Source organism: Dermacentor andersoni, chromosome 2, assembly GCF_023375885.2.
Source record: "Dermacentor andersoni chromosome 2, qqDerAnde1_hic_scaffold, whole genome shotgun sequence".
NCBI lineage: Eukaryota > Metazoa > Arthropoda > Arachnida > Ixodida > Ixodidae > Dermacentor > Dermacentor andersoni.
In genome coordinates, this window is record NC_092815.1 from 59,734,212 (window position 1) to 59,751,404 (window position 17,193).

At 45.2% G+C, this 17,193-nt stretch overlaps 1 protein-coding gene across 3 annotated transcripts in view; it reads right to left on the reverse strand.

The window, feature by feature from the left end:
• Nucleotides 1-1,629: 1,629 nt before the first annotated feature.
• LOC126542228 (protein 5NUC-like) overlaps nt 1,630-17,193 on the reverse strand; it is a 131,725-nt gene continuing 116,161 nt past the window's right edge. For all 3 annotated transcript variants that reach the window (XM_050189190.3, XM_055077106.2, XM_055077107.2), the window contains exons 5-10: nt 16,748-16,936; nt 16,277-16,477; nt 13,190-13,450; nt 11,918-12,079; nt 5,787-5,984; nt 1,630-1,833 (exon numbers count right to left, since the gene is read on the reverse strand). In XM_050189190.3, the coding sequence (XP_050045147.1) occupies nt 1,655-1,833; nt 5,787-5,984; nt 11,918-12,079; nt 13,190-13,450; nt 16,277-16,477; nt 16,748-16,936 (1,190 nt within the window). In that variant the 3' untranslated portion in view covers nt 1,630-1,654. The remainder of the gene's footprint in view (nt 1,834-5,786; nt 5,985-11,917; nt 12,080-13,189; nt 13,451-16,276; nt 16,478-16,747; nt 16,937-17,193) is intronic.

Consider the following 17,193-nt stretch of genomic DNA (forward strand, 5'->3'; position numbering starts at 1 on the left):
CACATATAGGGGAAACTATTTTCGCATTGTTACAGTCTTGCTAGCAGTTCTAAACTACATGCTGTGTTTATTGATTGGAAGGTTGCTTTACGGTCACAAGTGTGAGACTGAAACTTAATTGCTGAAGTGAGAAAGGTCGCTATATGGATAGATTTACACGCATTTAACTTTACCCGGTCGTGGCTTTAATAGTGGGTAGTCCACATAGTACGCTGCACTTTGATTAATCTGACTTTATCCTCTCTCGATTATAATGCACTTCAGAATCTGCTGCTACGGGCAAGAAACGTTTATGCCATTTTAATAAAGGTAGTTTAGTTATCTATATACTTTCACGACATCTTGGCTCGGCGACAATGACCTTCTGTTGCTTACCCTACGGATGAAGGGAGATTTCACAGAATGCGCTTGCTTCCTCCATGCATCCTCCGCGGTAAGGAGACATGGCCTCCTGACATGCGGTTAGGAAGTCGCCCAAGAAAATGAAGGTTTCAGAATTTGGCTCTTACTCTCCAACATAGCTATGTAAATCGTGAGTGTGCGTTATTAAGCGCTCTATTAATAGCAATAAAATATACATATATTAAAGAACTATGAAAATCATCTCATTCAGTACACCAGTATGACCGCTTCGGCAGTGCAGAGTTCCCGCGTTTCTGCATACGATTAGCATTTAAACGCTCATAGGTTTCTTTAATATGTGAGTACTTTTTCGGTAGAATAGTAATTACAAACGAAGGGAAGCCGTATTTCCAGATGCTGGGTTAAATTTGACCCGTGAAAGCTATTCCGCGAACTAACAGACTGAAGTTATAACGGCTTCTTTTTCTTTTTTTTTCTTTTCGGCAGCATTGTAGTGTGCTTGAGGAGTATTAGTGAAGTGGGTGTAATGCAAGAGCAGCGTGTGTGTGCGTGTGTGCATGCGTGAATGTCTCCGTGTATGTGCGTGATCGCGTGAGTGTGTGCGTGTGCGTGTGCGTGCGCGTGCGTGTGCGTGCGCGTGCGTGCGCGTGCGTGCGCGTGCGTGCGCGTGCGCGTGCGTGCGTGTGTGTGTGTGTGTGTGTGTGTGTGTGTGTGTGTGTGTGTGTGTGTGTGTGTGTGTGTGTGTGTGTGTGTGTGTGTGTGTGTGTGTGTGTGTGTGTGTGTGTGTGTGTGTGTGTGTGTGTGTGTGTGTGTGTGTGTGTGTGTGTGTGTGTGTGTGTGTGTGTGTGTGTGTGTGTGTGTGTGTGTGTGTGTGTGTGTGTGTGTGTGTGCGGTGTTTGTACCCGCATTTCTACTTTCTTGGCATAACAGGTGATCCAGCCATTCATACTTTGAAACCTTGTTTTATATTTATAAGCCTTCCTATCCACACACTAAGAAAAATATTTCTATGTGGGCCTAATAAACATCGTCTTCAATGTCGGAGTAAAACGTGCTGGTGTGTTTCTCTTATACCCACAAATATGTAGACATTTCTTTAGTCAGTTGGAAAGGTTGCCTTTAGACATCAAACATGCAGAGTTATTTATTTCTTCGCGAGGAGTGCCTGTTAAAAGGAAGACACATCATGCTTTTCTTGCGATTCTTTTTTCAAGTCGCTTTCATTATTAGGCGACCTGAAAGGCTAAAATGTCCGAAAAGAAGGAGTTGTGTTTTGCTCGGTACGATATTTTTATTCGTTTGTACAAACTGCGCCGTCACAAATTTGACTTTCACGCGTTGTTTTTGTATAGTTTCGTACTTGTTCTTCGTCTGAAGAATTCCAGGTGATCTTGATACGATCCTCATTTGGTGTTCTTATTGGTGAAATCTTCGTGACATACTCCTCCAGTGCTTCGTATTCAATGGGGCCTGTATTTTGCGTTAAAGAAACATAGCGCACAAGGAACAAGCCGTCATACATAGTGTTGTAGCAGCAACAAACACGCAGATTAAGTTCCGGTCTCTTTCGATTGTATTCTCATCACCCGTGGCGCTGACTGTCATATCAAAAGATCATACCATGGTAAGACTTGTAAACGTGCGAATCTTCGCATTTAAACGTAATATGGGTGCTGTTAACTAAAATAAAAGTAACATCTGTGCTGTGTTTGATGCATTTATCTTTCTATTGCCGTAGCAATTGTATGGACACTCCAGACGCATTTCTTCCGTCGTCGCCACTGTCGTCATGGTGTTCCGTATAATATCCAAGTGCGCTAACATCGTCGCCTCGTACCGTATGTTACATATGAAAGTAAAAGCCTGCGATGGTGAGCCGCTGATGGTGGCTGGATCGCGTGCACGCAAGGGAGCAAAGAGGGGAGCGCCACGCACCGTGGGGGTGCGGGGGGGTCACTTGATCGGCGGCTGTAGATGGCGCGGCCACGCGGGCCCTATGTTGAAGGCGATTTGCGATGGGGACAGGTGCGCTGAGTGCTGATGGTTTAGAGAGTGGGTGAGTGAAAATCTTTATTATAAACTTCAGAAAAGTGGCTAGCCGGGCTTGTTGGTACGGGCATATACTTTAGAAAACAGTGCAAGAAACGGGACAGAGAAAAGGGGCACACGACAGAGGCGTTGCGGCACACCTATGTTGTTCTTAAATTGGGTCGGGTTCCTTGCCCCAGTTCGAATTTCAATGGTGCGGTCCGCTAGAAATCCATTCACTATTTTGCATATTCGCTCTCCGGGGCTCACCTCCACCCGAAACAGCTCCTATGTCATGTGCTCCTTTCCTGTGTCCCGTTTTTTGCGCTATTTGCTAAAGTATGATTTTATTATAAGGGCAGGGACGCAGGCCTACGTGGGAAAAAGGATTAATATCTACACTGAAGCTGCGCAGCCATCACGAACTCCTAGAGGGAGCCGATAACAACCAAGCGTTCAGGTGTGTTAGTGGGCATATCCAGTCTTTGAAGGGCCCCTCACAAGGTCGGACCATTTTGAGCTGACAAGCACAGAGCATACGTTGCGTGATAACAATCGTGTCTGCAAAGTATTACATCGCTGCGCGCCGCGGAAAGATTTGAAATTTCAAACCGAACGCCGTTTTTCCTTCTACTCTGCTATGCTTATTAATTTAGTTTGTAAAGGAACGTTCGCAAATTTATAGGGCCGATAAAACTACTATCCTCACTTCGTAAAGCTGTTTACTAATTCGCTACCGCATTCGATGCTTCGCCTTTCGGGGAAAGCTGCGACTCTTTTGGAATATTTAGTTAAAAGCTATAAAAGCAAGAAAGAAAGAAAATTCATAAGCAGTGTATAGATGGCTACGTCGCCAGGTTGCACGCAATAATGGGATTAAACCTAGCCTGATGGCGCAGTATCCGGCAAATTCCTGCTGTAAGTTTTACTCCCCGCCATCTAAGCTTTAGGTTCAAAGAAAAATAAGCGAACTATCAAAAATCATCTCATATCTTAGCATTAGTAAACGTTAGACTATTTAAGGTGAAATACGAGACAAACGAAACTATTAAAATATTGCGAGTTTCTGAGCTTTGCCCTTTGGCCGAAACACGGAAAGGAAACACCGATCGATGCACTCGGACGGCGCTCAAATGGCACGTGGGGGCGACATATTAGTGCAACCCAGCGCGTAAGACAACTGTCCCTGCGCAGTAAAAACAGCGCCATGGCAGCTACCAGGCGCCTCACAACGATAGCTTGATAAGGGTGCGCGAATATTTGAAACTTACAAATGATGAAGCTAATAGTGTCCTATTATTTGCATTCTTCGATAGAATAGTCACTATTCGTAAGCGAATACTTGTAAAATACTTTTTGAATATTTCAATGCGCCAACTTTGCCCAAACAAACATAAAACTGGAGCAAAACTACGGTATGTCCGCCCCCTCCCCCCACGCGGGCATAATATAGACCTAAAACATGAGAACTTGTGAAGTGAAGCAGGCTATGACACTTAGCCATACATTACAGCTTGCACAGCGATCATTCGCGCTCTCTGAAGAACTCTGAACAACAAGTAAAAAAACTAATTGTTCGCTTCTAAATGCTCTATTTGTGCTTTTAAAAGCAACGCTTCATAACGTACTAGATAATGTCAAACTTGCTAACTTTAAGAATACTGGGATGTGAATAACGTTTATATTAATTGTGACGACTGCTGTTCAGTATTCCAAAACTATTCGAAAAGCATGAACATTTCATTCGATTCGCGTCGCTCCTGGCACTAATCGATTCATATTCGATTCGGTCTCAGAAGACACTATTCGCTCACCCCTAGTAGAGTCACCGACTCTTGGTGATAAGGAGCGGCACCAGCGACGTTGCAGGCATCTTACTTCGATGGCCCTCGAGACGACAACGACGGAAAACTATTGGCATTTGTGAACGTCCGACGAAAGGATTAGACAGGTTTAGCTTGCGGTTTACTATCCGGTACACTCGGGCCAGTGTGTGCACTGCGGTGTGGTGTGCACACAAATGATCTGCAGGAGCGCTAGCGTTTGGGCTCACCACACTCGCGTCAGCAGCGGAAGGCAGAACACCTCCTTGTCTCCCCATCAGAGCAATTGAGAAGAGTATGACAGTGAGTATAACAGCTTGAATATATATGATCGTTTCTGCAGCCAAACGCGCTGCATGTCTTCCGCACAGAATTCTCGACGCACTGCTGATAGCACGATGGTCACGCTGGCGACGACCAAAACACGTTTTGAGCGTCCGTGTAAGTGAAAAAAAAAAAAAACATATCAAGCCAACTGACAGTGGGTCCAGTAAAATCATAGAGAAAATTGGCATTGGGGCACGAAGGGTGAAGCATTGACAGCAATAACGAGCATTAGCGTTGCACTCGAGTTCCTCATATGGTGTTCTACCTATACGTGGATGAGGCTATACGCGTACGCGGCGTACACGGGTGCGTCTAAATTTCTGGCATCTTCAAAATCTTTAATACGTCGCGTAGGGACTGTGATAGCATCGCAAAGGCGCCGCTGCGCTGCCCGTTAGGAGCAACGCCAGTTAACTCACATCACTTTCCCATAGTGCGCACTAATATACTTTTAGACTTTTCAGTGGTCTCGAAAGATTTAAGATAAAAGGCATGCGCTATGGATAATTTTTTTAATTAATTCTATTTGCACACTGCAATAAGAAATTGTCCGGAATCATTTAGTTAAGGACGTAACATTTGGCTTGAGCAACTTTCGCGGTTTATTTGCCTTGCATACACGGCAGACATAAAGATATAACATACATATATGTATACAGAAAGATAAACGGAACTCCATGGCCACGCCAAAGCTTATGACGAAAATGTGCCTGTAATGTGCATATAAGTGCTATCGAAACGGCTCTTCTTCGTAGAAATAATTATTACTGCGGGTTAAATGCACGTAGGGCTTGATATTCCTAATATTATAGAAGAGATGTGAAAGTTGCAAAAGAAAAAAAGAAAAGAACCTGGCGCAGGTGCTAGACTAACCAACAGCTTCTTCATGACGCATGTGATAGACTACCTATTGAGCTACGACAGCGGACGCGTCCGCGTTTACATTTTTGGGCATTTGTGCGCATGTACTAAGCCTAGCTGGGAGTGTTTGTGGGCGTCACTCACAGCTACTATGGCAGATGTGGAACATGTTTTCAACCACCACGGTCTCGTATAGTTTATGGCTCAATACAATAAGAATAATATAAACTGAGATCTCTGAGATTACAAACGTACATCATTAGGAAGGTTTACACGATGAGAGTACATCGACAGCACGATTAAAGCATCTCTTTAACCAAGAACAATGGGCGAGAGAAATTCATTAAACAGAACACTCGCATCCTTATCAGAGCATAGACTTACCACCGTCGCTAATAGTTACTGATTTGTCGAACTCGAAGCCGTCGCCACCTCTCGTAAGAAAGTCTGCAGTAACTATGCCGTAGGTCGCCGACAGGTTAAGTGGCTCGTAATGCGGCACACTGCAATTTGCGCAAAGGACGCTGATCGAAGTAACACGACTGTAATTGGGTTTTGTCAAGTCGAATGTCACCCGGAAGCCTATGGAAAGAAAAAAAAAAAGGGGGGGGGGGGTAAGCAATGAGCAGGAGGCGGGACTTGCTTGAAGGTATCGAAGTCATTGACATCATTGTTTCGTAGGAATGTCTAGCTCAGACAGTCGCGGTTTAAATAAACATGGAGTTTAGAAATACTCTCTGAAGGCAACGCTGAACCGATTTCAGTAAAATCTGTTTTAGTTTAAGGAAGCCTCTAAACTTAAGTAACTGGTAGAAAACTTTTTATTCGCCCCCTCAGGTGTATTAAAGTATCACGGAAAGCGGAAGCATGTCAGGAAAGTTGAAGTGTGAGGGTATAATAGCATTTTCCTCAATGAAAATACTACTGTAAGTCCTAAGTTGGAGTGTTTAAACTTGATAGTCAAGGTGCTTCCACTTTGAGCAAAGTTCCTATTTCTATTAGAAGAGCTCTGCGAATATCATGTTCATGACACAGTGGTTTATACAGAACCTTGAATAATATGCTGGACGTTACTTTTATTGTCTTTAGACGTTACAGCAGAGCTTATGCTTGCAAAATGGGTGGTGACACCTTTGTGTCGGCAGGTCGCAATCAATCAATCAATCAATCAATCAATCAATCAATCAATCAATCAATCAATCAATCAATCAATCAATCAATCAATCAATCAATCAATCAATCAATCAATCAATCAATGCTTTCTCGTCCGTAATGGCTGAAATGCTGGTGAGCAAGCATAGCCGCTTCAGAAACTAAAGTGTTCTAAGCACGTCTTTACAGCGACGTTGACTTTGCCCCACTGCAACGTACGTTAGGTGCTTCCGCCCCTTTGCCACCACTCTTAATGACACGCTGTACAACCACATAGGGCACCGGTTAGCGTCATTTGCGCATCATCTCGCGAACACAGAAAGAAATAAAAGCTTTCATAGCCACATGAGCGCCAGTAGGAAATGCACAAATTGTAACTCTGGTGCCACCGAAATGTCATGTTTAACACATCTGTTCTCGCCATATCACCGAAATTAAGAAGCATCGGCCTCGGTTCCCATTGTGGGAAGAACAACCTGGGAACGTCGAGTGATGTTATCACCTCTACTTCGGGCTTCCGAAGCGCGTGAAACTGCTGAGGAGTCCGCAGCATACAAAAGCCCTCTGTCTGCGATACACAACCATTTAATTAGCGCATTAACTTCTACAGATCAATTCACGACTCGCTGGAACGTACGTGTGTGGCTGTGGGCATTGCCCTAAATAAAGAACCCCGCAATTACAAATGTGCTTCGATCTGAGCTTCCTCCTCGACTACACAAAGCTAGAGAAAGCCGTCCAGTCATTAAAGCAGTCGTTGTATTTCGATAACAACCGTTAATTCGGTGACGAGTTGATGGGAAGATTTCTTCTTGAAATTCGTTTCTGTTAAAAGTGGGAGTGCTTGATCACTTGAGTGCAACTCTGGAATAACCCAACAGCGCATTGGAGCGCAATTCTTGCTCTAATCTAGGAGCCGTTATGCAGCCACTGGGTAGTCAGTGCTAAATTTCAATGATTCTTGTTTATTTCATATACTTATTGTTAAAGTCAGCAGGAGCGGACCCTACCCACCATGGTTGCTTAGTGACTATGGTGTTGGGCTGCTAAGCACGAGGCTCGCGAGACCGAATCCCGGCAATGGCGGTCGCATTTCGACGGGGGCGAAATGCGAAAACACACGTGCACTTAGATTTAGGTGCCCGTCCTAAATGCGTCCGATTTACGTGCAGGTCCAAATTTTTCGAGTGCCCCACTATGGCGTGCCTCATAATCAGATTGTGCTTTATGCACGTAAAACCCCACAATTAATTTTTTTTAGCAGGAGCACTTTATATACCGCACCTCTTGCGGAATTTTCCCGGACTGTGCTCATCAAAGCGCCACTACCTGTCAAATGTGGGGCTACACCCAAGTCGCCCACCTGAATACAATCTGCGGCTCTATGGTTTGCAACATAGATTCCTGTTAAACTTTATAGCACATAACAAATCATACATGTACATAGATGGGAAAGATTAGGAGGGAGTATTAACGGCGAATTTCTCAACAACCTTCAGTTCGTATATCACATTGTCTTGTTCAGCAATTGCGGATGAATTGCAACGGATGATTGAGGACCTTATCCGAGAAAGTATAAGAGCCGGGTTTAAGATTAATATACAGAGGATGTTCACTAAACTGGCAAGGTAACAATAATTCATGATACCCAATCACCCTATAGAGTCTGTGTAGCAGTACGTTTATCTGGGTCAGTTACCCACAGGTCACGCTGATCATGAGAAGGAAATTTACAGAAGAATAAAAATGGGTTGGAGTGCACACGGCAGGCATTACCAAGTCCTGACTTGGAGCTTAGAACTGTCGTTGAAAAGAAAATTGTACAACCATTGCATTCTACAGGTGATAATATATGAGGCTGAAACTTGAATTTGAACGTAGAAGATCAAGAACAAGTTAAGGACCGCGCAAAGAGCGATGTAATCAAGAATATTAAGTATAACAAAGAGACTGGAAGAAGAGAGCTGTGTGGATGACAGAATAAATGGGGGTAGACATTAACAGGAAGCTCTAGATCGGGCCCAACTCCGATGCCGCCTATTCAAATGCATGTAAAATTCAGAAACAAATTTCTGAGATAACCACTTGACCGATTTTAGTGAAAGTATATGCTTTCGAGAGAGAAAGTTAAGTTACAGTGTCTGTTGGAAGCAGAATTTTGATTTAGGGCACAAAATTTTTAAAAAGAAATTCTAAATAATGGCAACCTTAACAAATACAGAAGCACGACGTGTACAAATTTGTAGCTCTGCACTGAGAACATAGGTCACAGCTATGTATACTACATCCGTTAAGGCATCCAAAGCAGCCAGATTTGATATATCAATTCATATCTTGCGTTAATAGGTTACATTGTTTAAATGGGTGTTGCAAAAGTCGCACTCACATATCAGTGGTCTATTTGAGAGTCGTGTACAATATATCAATTTTGGCAGCTTTAGGCATACTATTAGACTAAATTTACAGAATTGTGATAATGTTTTTCATTGGTGAGTTACAGACATGTAAATTTGATAGCATCGTGTGCTGAAAATTTGCCATTTTCAGCAGGCTTCTTGTTAAAAGAATTGCAATCCTAAATAAACATTTGATACAAAGAATTACTAGATTTTAACGTTTTCCTTTAAATGCAACAAAACTCATCAAATTTCGTGCAGTGGCTGCTGAGAAAAATGAGTTCTCCTTTCTCATGTATTTAGATAGGTGTCTCCGAGCTAAAGCTTCCTCTGAAGAGAAAAAGTCACAGTTCCGGGCCCGAAAGGCGAAGCACCGATTGCGACAGCAAAGTAGTATATAGCTGTGCGAAATAATGATAGCAGTTTTACCGGCCGTGTAAACTTGTTAACGTTTGCTCACTAACTAAATTACCAATGATAGAATATGTAAGCGTGACTGAACGAGGACGTAGAATGAAACGGACACACAGAGACAGCTCTGCCTTTGTGTGTCTGCTTCTTTCGACGTTCTTGTTCAGTCCCGCTTACACATTTTACCATGGATTCAAACCAACAAGGCCGCCAACATGTTGTAACTAAATTAACAAGCACGGTATCGCGCGCGCGCAAGTACACATGAGCATATCTCGTTCGATGAGCGCGGAAACTCACTGTCAAAATGCTGGACTGAGGAATCGCGGCAGCAGCTAGCGAATTGACCTTCGTGCATCTCTGGATTCAACGCGACCGAAACGTCGAAAGCACAGCGCATACGAAGCTACCGGCACAACACGTACTCTGCAAACATCGCAGATCGCTTTGAAGATGAGGCCCACGCGGGCGCTCACTTTGGCCACGTCGCAGACCACTTTCAAGACACACGAGCGCCGGCAACGCGTCCCTACGGCGACCGCCAAAGGCGTCGACTACGGTGTCCGCCATTCGCGTGCCTAGCGCCCTATTAGACACCGCGAATGTCTCCACTTTGTGGGGATCGAGTGGCGTGCGAGGAGGACATTCAGGCACCTTAGCAGCCGCCGCGGAAGAACGACCACCTTTCACACGCCCGACAACGTGCCTCGCGTGCGACAGGAGAGGGCAAGCTTCCGGTCCGCGTTCCTCGCTCGCGCACGCGAGGTTGAACCGCATTCGCCAGCGCAACCTCGCACGCTTTCACTCGCAGATACAGCACACGGTGCGCAGCGACGGTTTTATCACCCGTGGACTTTATACAGAACCTCACGGCGACGCCGACGGCAGAAATGCGCCTGAAGTGTCCATATAATTGCTATCATAATAAAGAGTTAGTGACGTTGCACTTTGTGAACGCGGGCCACGCGCAAACGCATCGGTTCCATTTCTATATTATTGCGATAGCAATGGTACGGACACTACACGTCCATTTCTGCCGTCGTGGTTGCTGCCATGTTCTGTATGAAGTCCAAGGGCGATGACATCGTCCCCGCACGCCATATGCTGTATGTATGAGCGAAATCGTGCAATAGTGAGCCGAATCGAGCACAAGGGAGGAAAGCGAGAAGGCAGTGCGGGAGGGAGGTGGGGCGACTTGTACTCTGGCAGGAACTGCGTAATTGCTGCCAGAGTACAAGTCGCCCCACCTCCCTCCCGCACTGCCTTACTCTGGCAGCAACTGCGTAATTGCTGCCAGAGTACAAGTCGCCCCACCTCCCTCCCGCACTGCCTTACTCTGGCAGCACCTGCGTAATTGCTGCCAGAGTACAAGTCGCCCCACCTCCCTCCCGCACTGCCTTACTCTGGCAGCAACTGCGTAATTGCTGCCAGAGTACAAGTCGCCCCACCTCCCTCCCGCACTGCCTTACTCTGGCAGCAACTGCGTAATTGCTGCCAGAGTACAAGTCGTCGCAACTGCGATCTGCAGATGCGACGACTTCGGGTTCGGTCGGCTCGCAGTAGGCCTGCAGGTGCTGGCGTTGCTGCCTCGTCTTTCCCGCAGGGCGCTCGGTAACTCAATCATGACATGAACCCGGTACCTCCATAGCGCGCACACAATCCGGAGCAACTGCCAGCGGAGGTCAACCCAAAGCGCTTCGCTTTACCCTCCTCCTCTGAGAAGCTTCGCCTGTTTTCTCCTTCCCCGCTTCGCTCAACGCTACCTAGACTTTCCTCCAGGTGACGTTGGTTTGCCGCGCGCTTCTTCGTACTTTCTCAGGGCTTCATACGTCGCGGCTTCACGCTACACTGACAGCCGTCGGTGCGCCTAGCCATTTACGCTTGCGTGTAAAAAATGGAGATGGGCGGGCCTTGTAATGCGTAGGACAGATAACCGGAGGACCATAATAGCCCCAGAATGGGTGCCAAGGGAAGGGAAGCACAGTCGAGGATGGTTGAAAATAAGGTGGTGTGATAAAATTAGGAAATTTGCAGCTGCAAGTCTGAATGATCGAGCGCAAGACATGGGTAATTGGAGATCGCTGGTAGAGGCATTCATCCTAAAGTGATCATAAAAATAGGGTACTGCTTCTACTGCTACTGATGATGCAAAATACATGCTTCACAGGTTTTGTGGCTCAGGGTGAACTTTCAAATGAAAGTGTCCGTCCTGTATATGCTCATCCACTCGCTACCAACAGCATTATTGCTTCACCCATACACGTAAACTATACACTAGCCTGAGCAGTAACGGATTGTTGACATGTACATGCATCTCAGCAGTCACACGTTTCCATAATGTTTGTGCATCTCCATCACCATAATAGGCTGTTTACTGCAAAATGATAACAAAGTAAGTTTCTTTCCTAACGAGAGGCTTCTTTTACAATGAACAGTGCACAAAACCGTGAAATTAATGCCAGAAACAGCCGATGAACAATGACTTATCTTACCAACAGTATCGCCTAGGTAAGGAAACCAAGGATACCGATCTCCCTGGCTCTTCTTAAAGCTTACCTGATACCTGAAGAAAGCGTCCTTTATGTTTATTTTTCTCTGTCGTGTAATTCGTGACAGAATGCTCGAACATGTTCCATATGTCAGTGCCGGTGAGTGTGACCGTGACTAGCGAATTTCCATATGGTAAAGTTGTCAGAACGTCTCCTCTTGTGACGTTGTCTGTAGAGATACATAAAAGCGAACAGAAAAAAAATATTAGGTTTCTCCTTTCGTGTGCTTCGCTGAAAATAACTCGCAGAGGCCACCGGCAGTTGCACCGCAGTAGCGAGTAGTGCAAACTTAGTAGCGAGTAGTGCCATGAACTTGGACCAACTCGCTCAAATTGTTGTTCTTATCCCTAGGGTCTCCTGAAAATCAATACTGCCTTCTTGTCACAGTTGCAGCGATGGAATATGATGGCGTATTTCGCCAAAAGAATTTCTTGAATTTACCAAGCGAGAAATGTCGCCCTACTGTGCTGCACCAGTCATGGGAATTTTAGGAAATGGAGACTGTCTTCGGTTAGGCCTCTTTCCCGATGAGAGCGCGTTTTCGAACTAGTATTGCGAATGTTATGATACTTCAGCTACTGTATTGAGAGAGCGTGTACAATGCTGTTTTTTATGCTGGTACAGGCCGTTATTATCGAAGCGTAAGTACCACCACGCTAGTGCACACATTTATGTGAATGGGAAATACTAAAACAGAGCAAATTCAATTCACTCAGTCTGGAGGAAATAACGATGTCTTCGCCCACTGCGAACCAGTAACACATGCACTTTTCATGTTCGACATTCGCTTGTAATACTATTCGTGAAAAAAAGATTATTAACCTAATACTTTTATGGAGCTTTATATACGCAGCTAGGACAATATTTTCACGTCCACAGCGAATCGAGCCTTCTACATCACGGTAGAAGGCCCTTTGGTCTCACTGCTGTTGAAGAAATTCGCATAGAGGCTGGCACCAGGTTTTCCCTTTGGAAGTGTTGTAAAAAACAATATGTTTACATCCATCCGGAGGAAGAAAAGTGGCATCAAGGTGGCTAAAATACAAACATATACGAAAAACCATGGGAGGTAGCGTTGTTGTTTCTAAAATACACGGTATTGTCTTGATTAGAAGGCGTGTTCCTCACGGATGCTTGTGACTTTAAGTGAGAAAGAACGCCGCCATAGCGCATGTGCAATCGGGACATACGTTCGATTGTGAGGTGAGCACGTTACGTTCGATGCGACTCGCTTTAGTGTTCAATTATGTGCACAAAAAGAACGCCCGCTTGTACTTACGGAAGCTCGGGAGAGCTGTTCTAATGCTCCCAGCATTAACGACGGCACCGCTGAGTGCCGACCATGCCGGAGGCTTTGTTGTTTCTCGTTTAACGTAGTAGTCGTAGTAGGCGTCGGCAACCAGATTACCGATATTGCACTCTTTCAGTCTACAGATGTCGTCTTCGTGCTCCATGAGGACCTTAGTCCTGCCGATCACCTGCCCCATCTCTCTTGTGAGGTTTTCCTTATATGGCTGTATGACTTCAGTCATACAAGGGTCTGAAAAACAGGTTAAGTGACTTACAATCTCGAAATGAAAAAGCCCGCCAAGGTTTTAGTCGCTTGGGCGAATTGGTAATGCACGATTTTCTACGTACGGTGCACACAATGACGAGGCACAAAGAAAGAATGGCACAGGCACCCAGTGCTGTGCGGGTGTGCCAGCGCGTGTGAACACCGAAAGAGGAGTCATCTTAAAAATAGAAGAGCTGTACTAGTGCTGAACAAAAACTCCATTCACCGTTCATTATTACACCATTACCACAATTACACCACCATTCCCCATTACACTAACCTCAAGGAAATGCGAAAGAGCACGGGAGTTTTTTTCATATACCTATACCACTCCGATGCTTCATACCAAATTGTAGAGAACATGAGGCACAAATTTTAGGTTTGTATTGAGGCGTCAATGTTACTCTTGCGCATTCTGCTTAAATCTTGGCTAATTTTGTATCTGCAACGACAGATCTCAGAGAGCGTCCCCCCCTCCCCCCCCCCCCCCCCCCAGTGTCAGGTCCCCAGTTGCAAAAGCAAATATTTTAACCCCCCCCCCCCCCCCCCCATCTCCTTCTATCCCTACGCTCCCGCCATAAAACGTAGGGAACGCTGTACCGACATAATATTGTACTTTGCAGCACACGACTACAATTCAAATTTTTCGTCACGAGCTCGATCATAGTCTGCGAATGTTTACTCTTTTTTGTAAGTACAAGCTTGCCATTTGCATGTGCTTGAAAATTTTCAATCTGCGTGAATTTATGTGAGGAACTTCAGCTTCAAAATATAACTTTAGAGCTATCATCTGATACATTTGACCGTTTTTCTATGACAGCATATGTTAGAATGACCTGAGTTGCGGCCTAACGAAATAATATCCATTCAACGTCAGCTTGAATGCGGAAATCGGGGTTGGCTCCATGTTAGGTTGTCTTTCTATTCGTATTGTTGCACTGCGGTGCAACACTCTACCTTAGTTTCTACCACAAAGCTCAATTGACCTTGAAGTGCCATGCAATGAAACATACACGGGTGTTTCAGTTAAATTTTGGCAAGTCTTAAAGAATCCACGTGGGCGCTACGAGAATGAAACCAACGTGGTAGTGTTCACTCCCCTCCTGAGCAACTAGGAGTATTTTATTGCTGACTTTGGATCATTAATTACCAATATTCAATTAACTAATAATTTAGGTATTGCCTTAAGAAGTTGTATGGCACGTATTGAGGAATGTTCAAACAACATCTCTTCGTAAAGTAACTGCTGCCAATAAAGTCCTGGCCGCAAGGAAAGCGCGCGAGATTCGAAAAAAGTACGACGTGACGAGGCGTTTGTGCGCAGCGACACCGGTGGTATCAGACATGCCTCAAACGAATGATCGATGCCGCTTGCAGACCGATAGGCCTCCAGCGACGGAGAAAGACAGTGGTCTTTGGCTTCCTCTTTTGCCGAGATATCTTGTCTGCTAAAGCAAAAAAGCAAATTGAGCAATGGGATATGCGAAAAACAGCGCATCACAGTGCCGTTTGCTGTAGGACTGCTTAACAGGCGAGGAGATTTCGGCGGCGGATGGCGATACATCGAAGACGATAGATGTTTCCATGCCCTCTCAGTTTTGCTTTCGTCATATTCATGACTTCTCGATCACATTTTTATCGCTTCTTTTTCAGCCCGAAAAAATGAAAACCACAGCAGCTATCTTCAAGGAAAGAAATTATTTGGATGTTCCTCATTTCGGGGCTCTACAACTTCACCATTGAAGATTTGACATTTAGGGCATTAGTTAAAAAGTTGGTTAACTTGTTATTCCTTATAATAATCTGTAGCGCACACGTGAATTTTGAAGCGTTTGGCACAAATAAGCAGAACTACGGGCGCTATAACGTAAAGCTATTCCTAACTTTTCTATTCCAATTCTGCAATCAGCCCTCCATGACTGGTCAAAAAATTTCCGGGCCACCCCCACTTCGCCTGTCTCTCACGTGACGTCACGAAAACCGCCAACTGACTATGCATGATTAGACCTAGCTAAAGAAAAATAATTATTTCTCATTCGATGCCATTTTCGCCATAATACTCTGCCATAGATCAAATGTTTTCGGCCTGCGCCTATTTTGCCTGTCTGTCATGCGGCGTCACAAAACCGCGAATACTCATAGCGCCAAATTGATGTGTACGCTTTAACGACGCATTAATCTGCCGCCCGAACCTGAATTTTTTTTCCGAATAGCAGGAGGCTGCCCCATTCTTAAAGGAATAGAAGATGGCTGCCCACCGACTGCTATGGCACTTACTACTGGGAACGACCACGGAGCATGGATTTATTTTCGTATAAGAAACATTTTTCCATGGCACTATAACGGTACGAGCCCTTTCAGCACGTATGTGACATCACTTTGCCGACTATTATTTGCCGAGGATCCGTTCTGGCGGCATTTTGAACATTCCGTTGCACGCCACCGCGATTTTCGACCATCCACCTCAAGCAAAGTAAGGAGAAGCGGATGAATCACAGACGCCGGCACCACCCTCTTCAGCCGGTTATCTACTTTCACTGTTCTGGCTCGGCCACATTGAATCACTCTCCACTTAAGCGTGCTACGCGCCTCTTGTCAGCCAAATGGAAAAGAAATCTGCTCAATGTAGGCAATGCTATTCGCTTCGAAAGCAAAAAAAGTGACATTGAACTCTTCAAGCAACGCTGCGGGTTGCCGCCCGGTTCTTGCGTCAGTGGTTACGTAAATGCGATGTCAGGATCTTGGAATAAAAACAGATTAGAATGGTTTTACGTTATAGACCCCACATGTTCTAACAGCTAAGAGCCTGACCTTCATTGACAGCAGCATTGAGTAGGATAGGGTTTCCTCCCCACTCCACAACGTGACCCGTGCTGTTAAATGTCACGTCAAGCCGGCCAAGGAATTTCCCAAACCAGAAGTCCTGCACAACGAGGGCTCTGCTGCCGTCAGTTCTGTTAACAACGTATGGGTATGGACCTTCGGGCGTATTCTCCTTTGGATGGTCATCACCTATTGACAGAAAAAAGAAAAAAAATGCAGTTATATGAAGTGACTGCGAGCACACACACGCACGCGCACGCGCGCACACACACACACACACACACACACACACACACACACACACACACACACACACACACACACACACACACACACACACACGCACACGCACACGCACACGCACACACACACACACACACACACACACACACACACACACACACACACACACGCACGCACGCACGCACATGCATACTAGTGTATTCGAAGCATTCTTACCCGTGTAAAGGAAAGTGTTAGTGTGTCCGCCAACGAGGACATCTATTTCTGGCACTTTATCAACAATCTCAATTTCTTGCTGGAAGCCGCTATGTGTAATTGCGATAATTATGTTCACGCCTTCGCTGACAAGTTTACTAGCTTCCTTTTTAAAGCTATCGGCTTCATCGTAAAATTCCACGTTTGGTCCTGCAAAAGGAAAAAAAAAATAAATGTTCGAAGGTTTAGAAATGTACACTGAAAATACACTGCAAATACTACATAGAAGTAGAAGTTTATTTCCTGTGCAATACAGAACACGAGGAGTGATAGAAGAAGTTGCTTTTAGGCAGCTAGACCAAACCCTGACTCCCTGCACCTGCAACGTGCAACAGATACCTAAGCGAAAAGACCAACTGCTATAGCTTACTTCGGAGTTTATTTTAGGCTCTGTGGGCTAGAGAAAG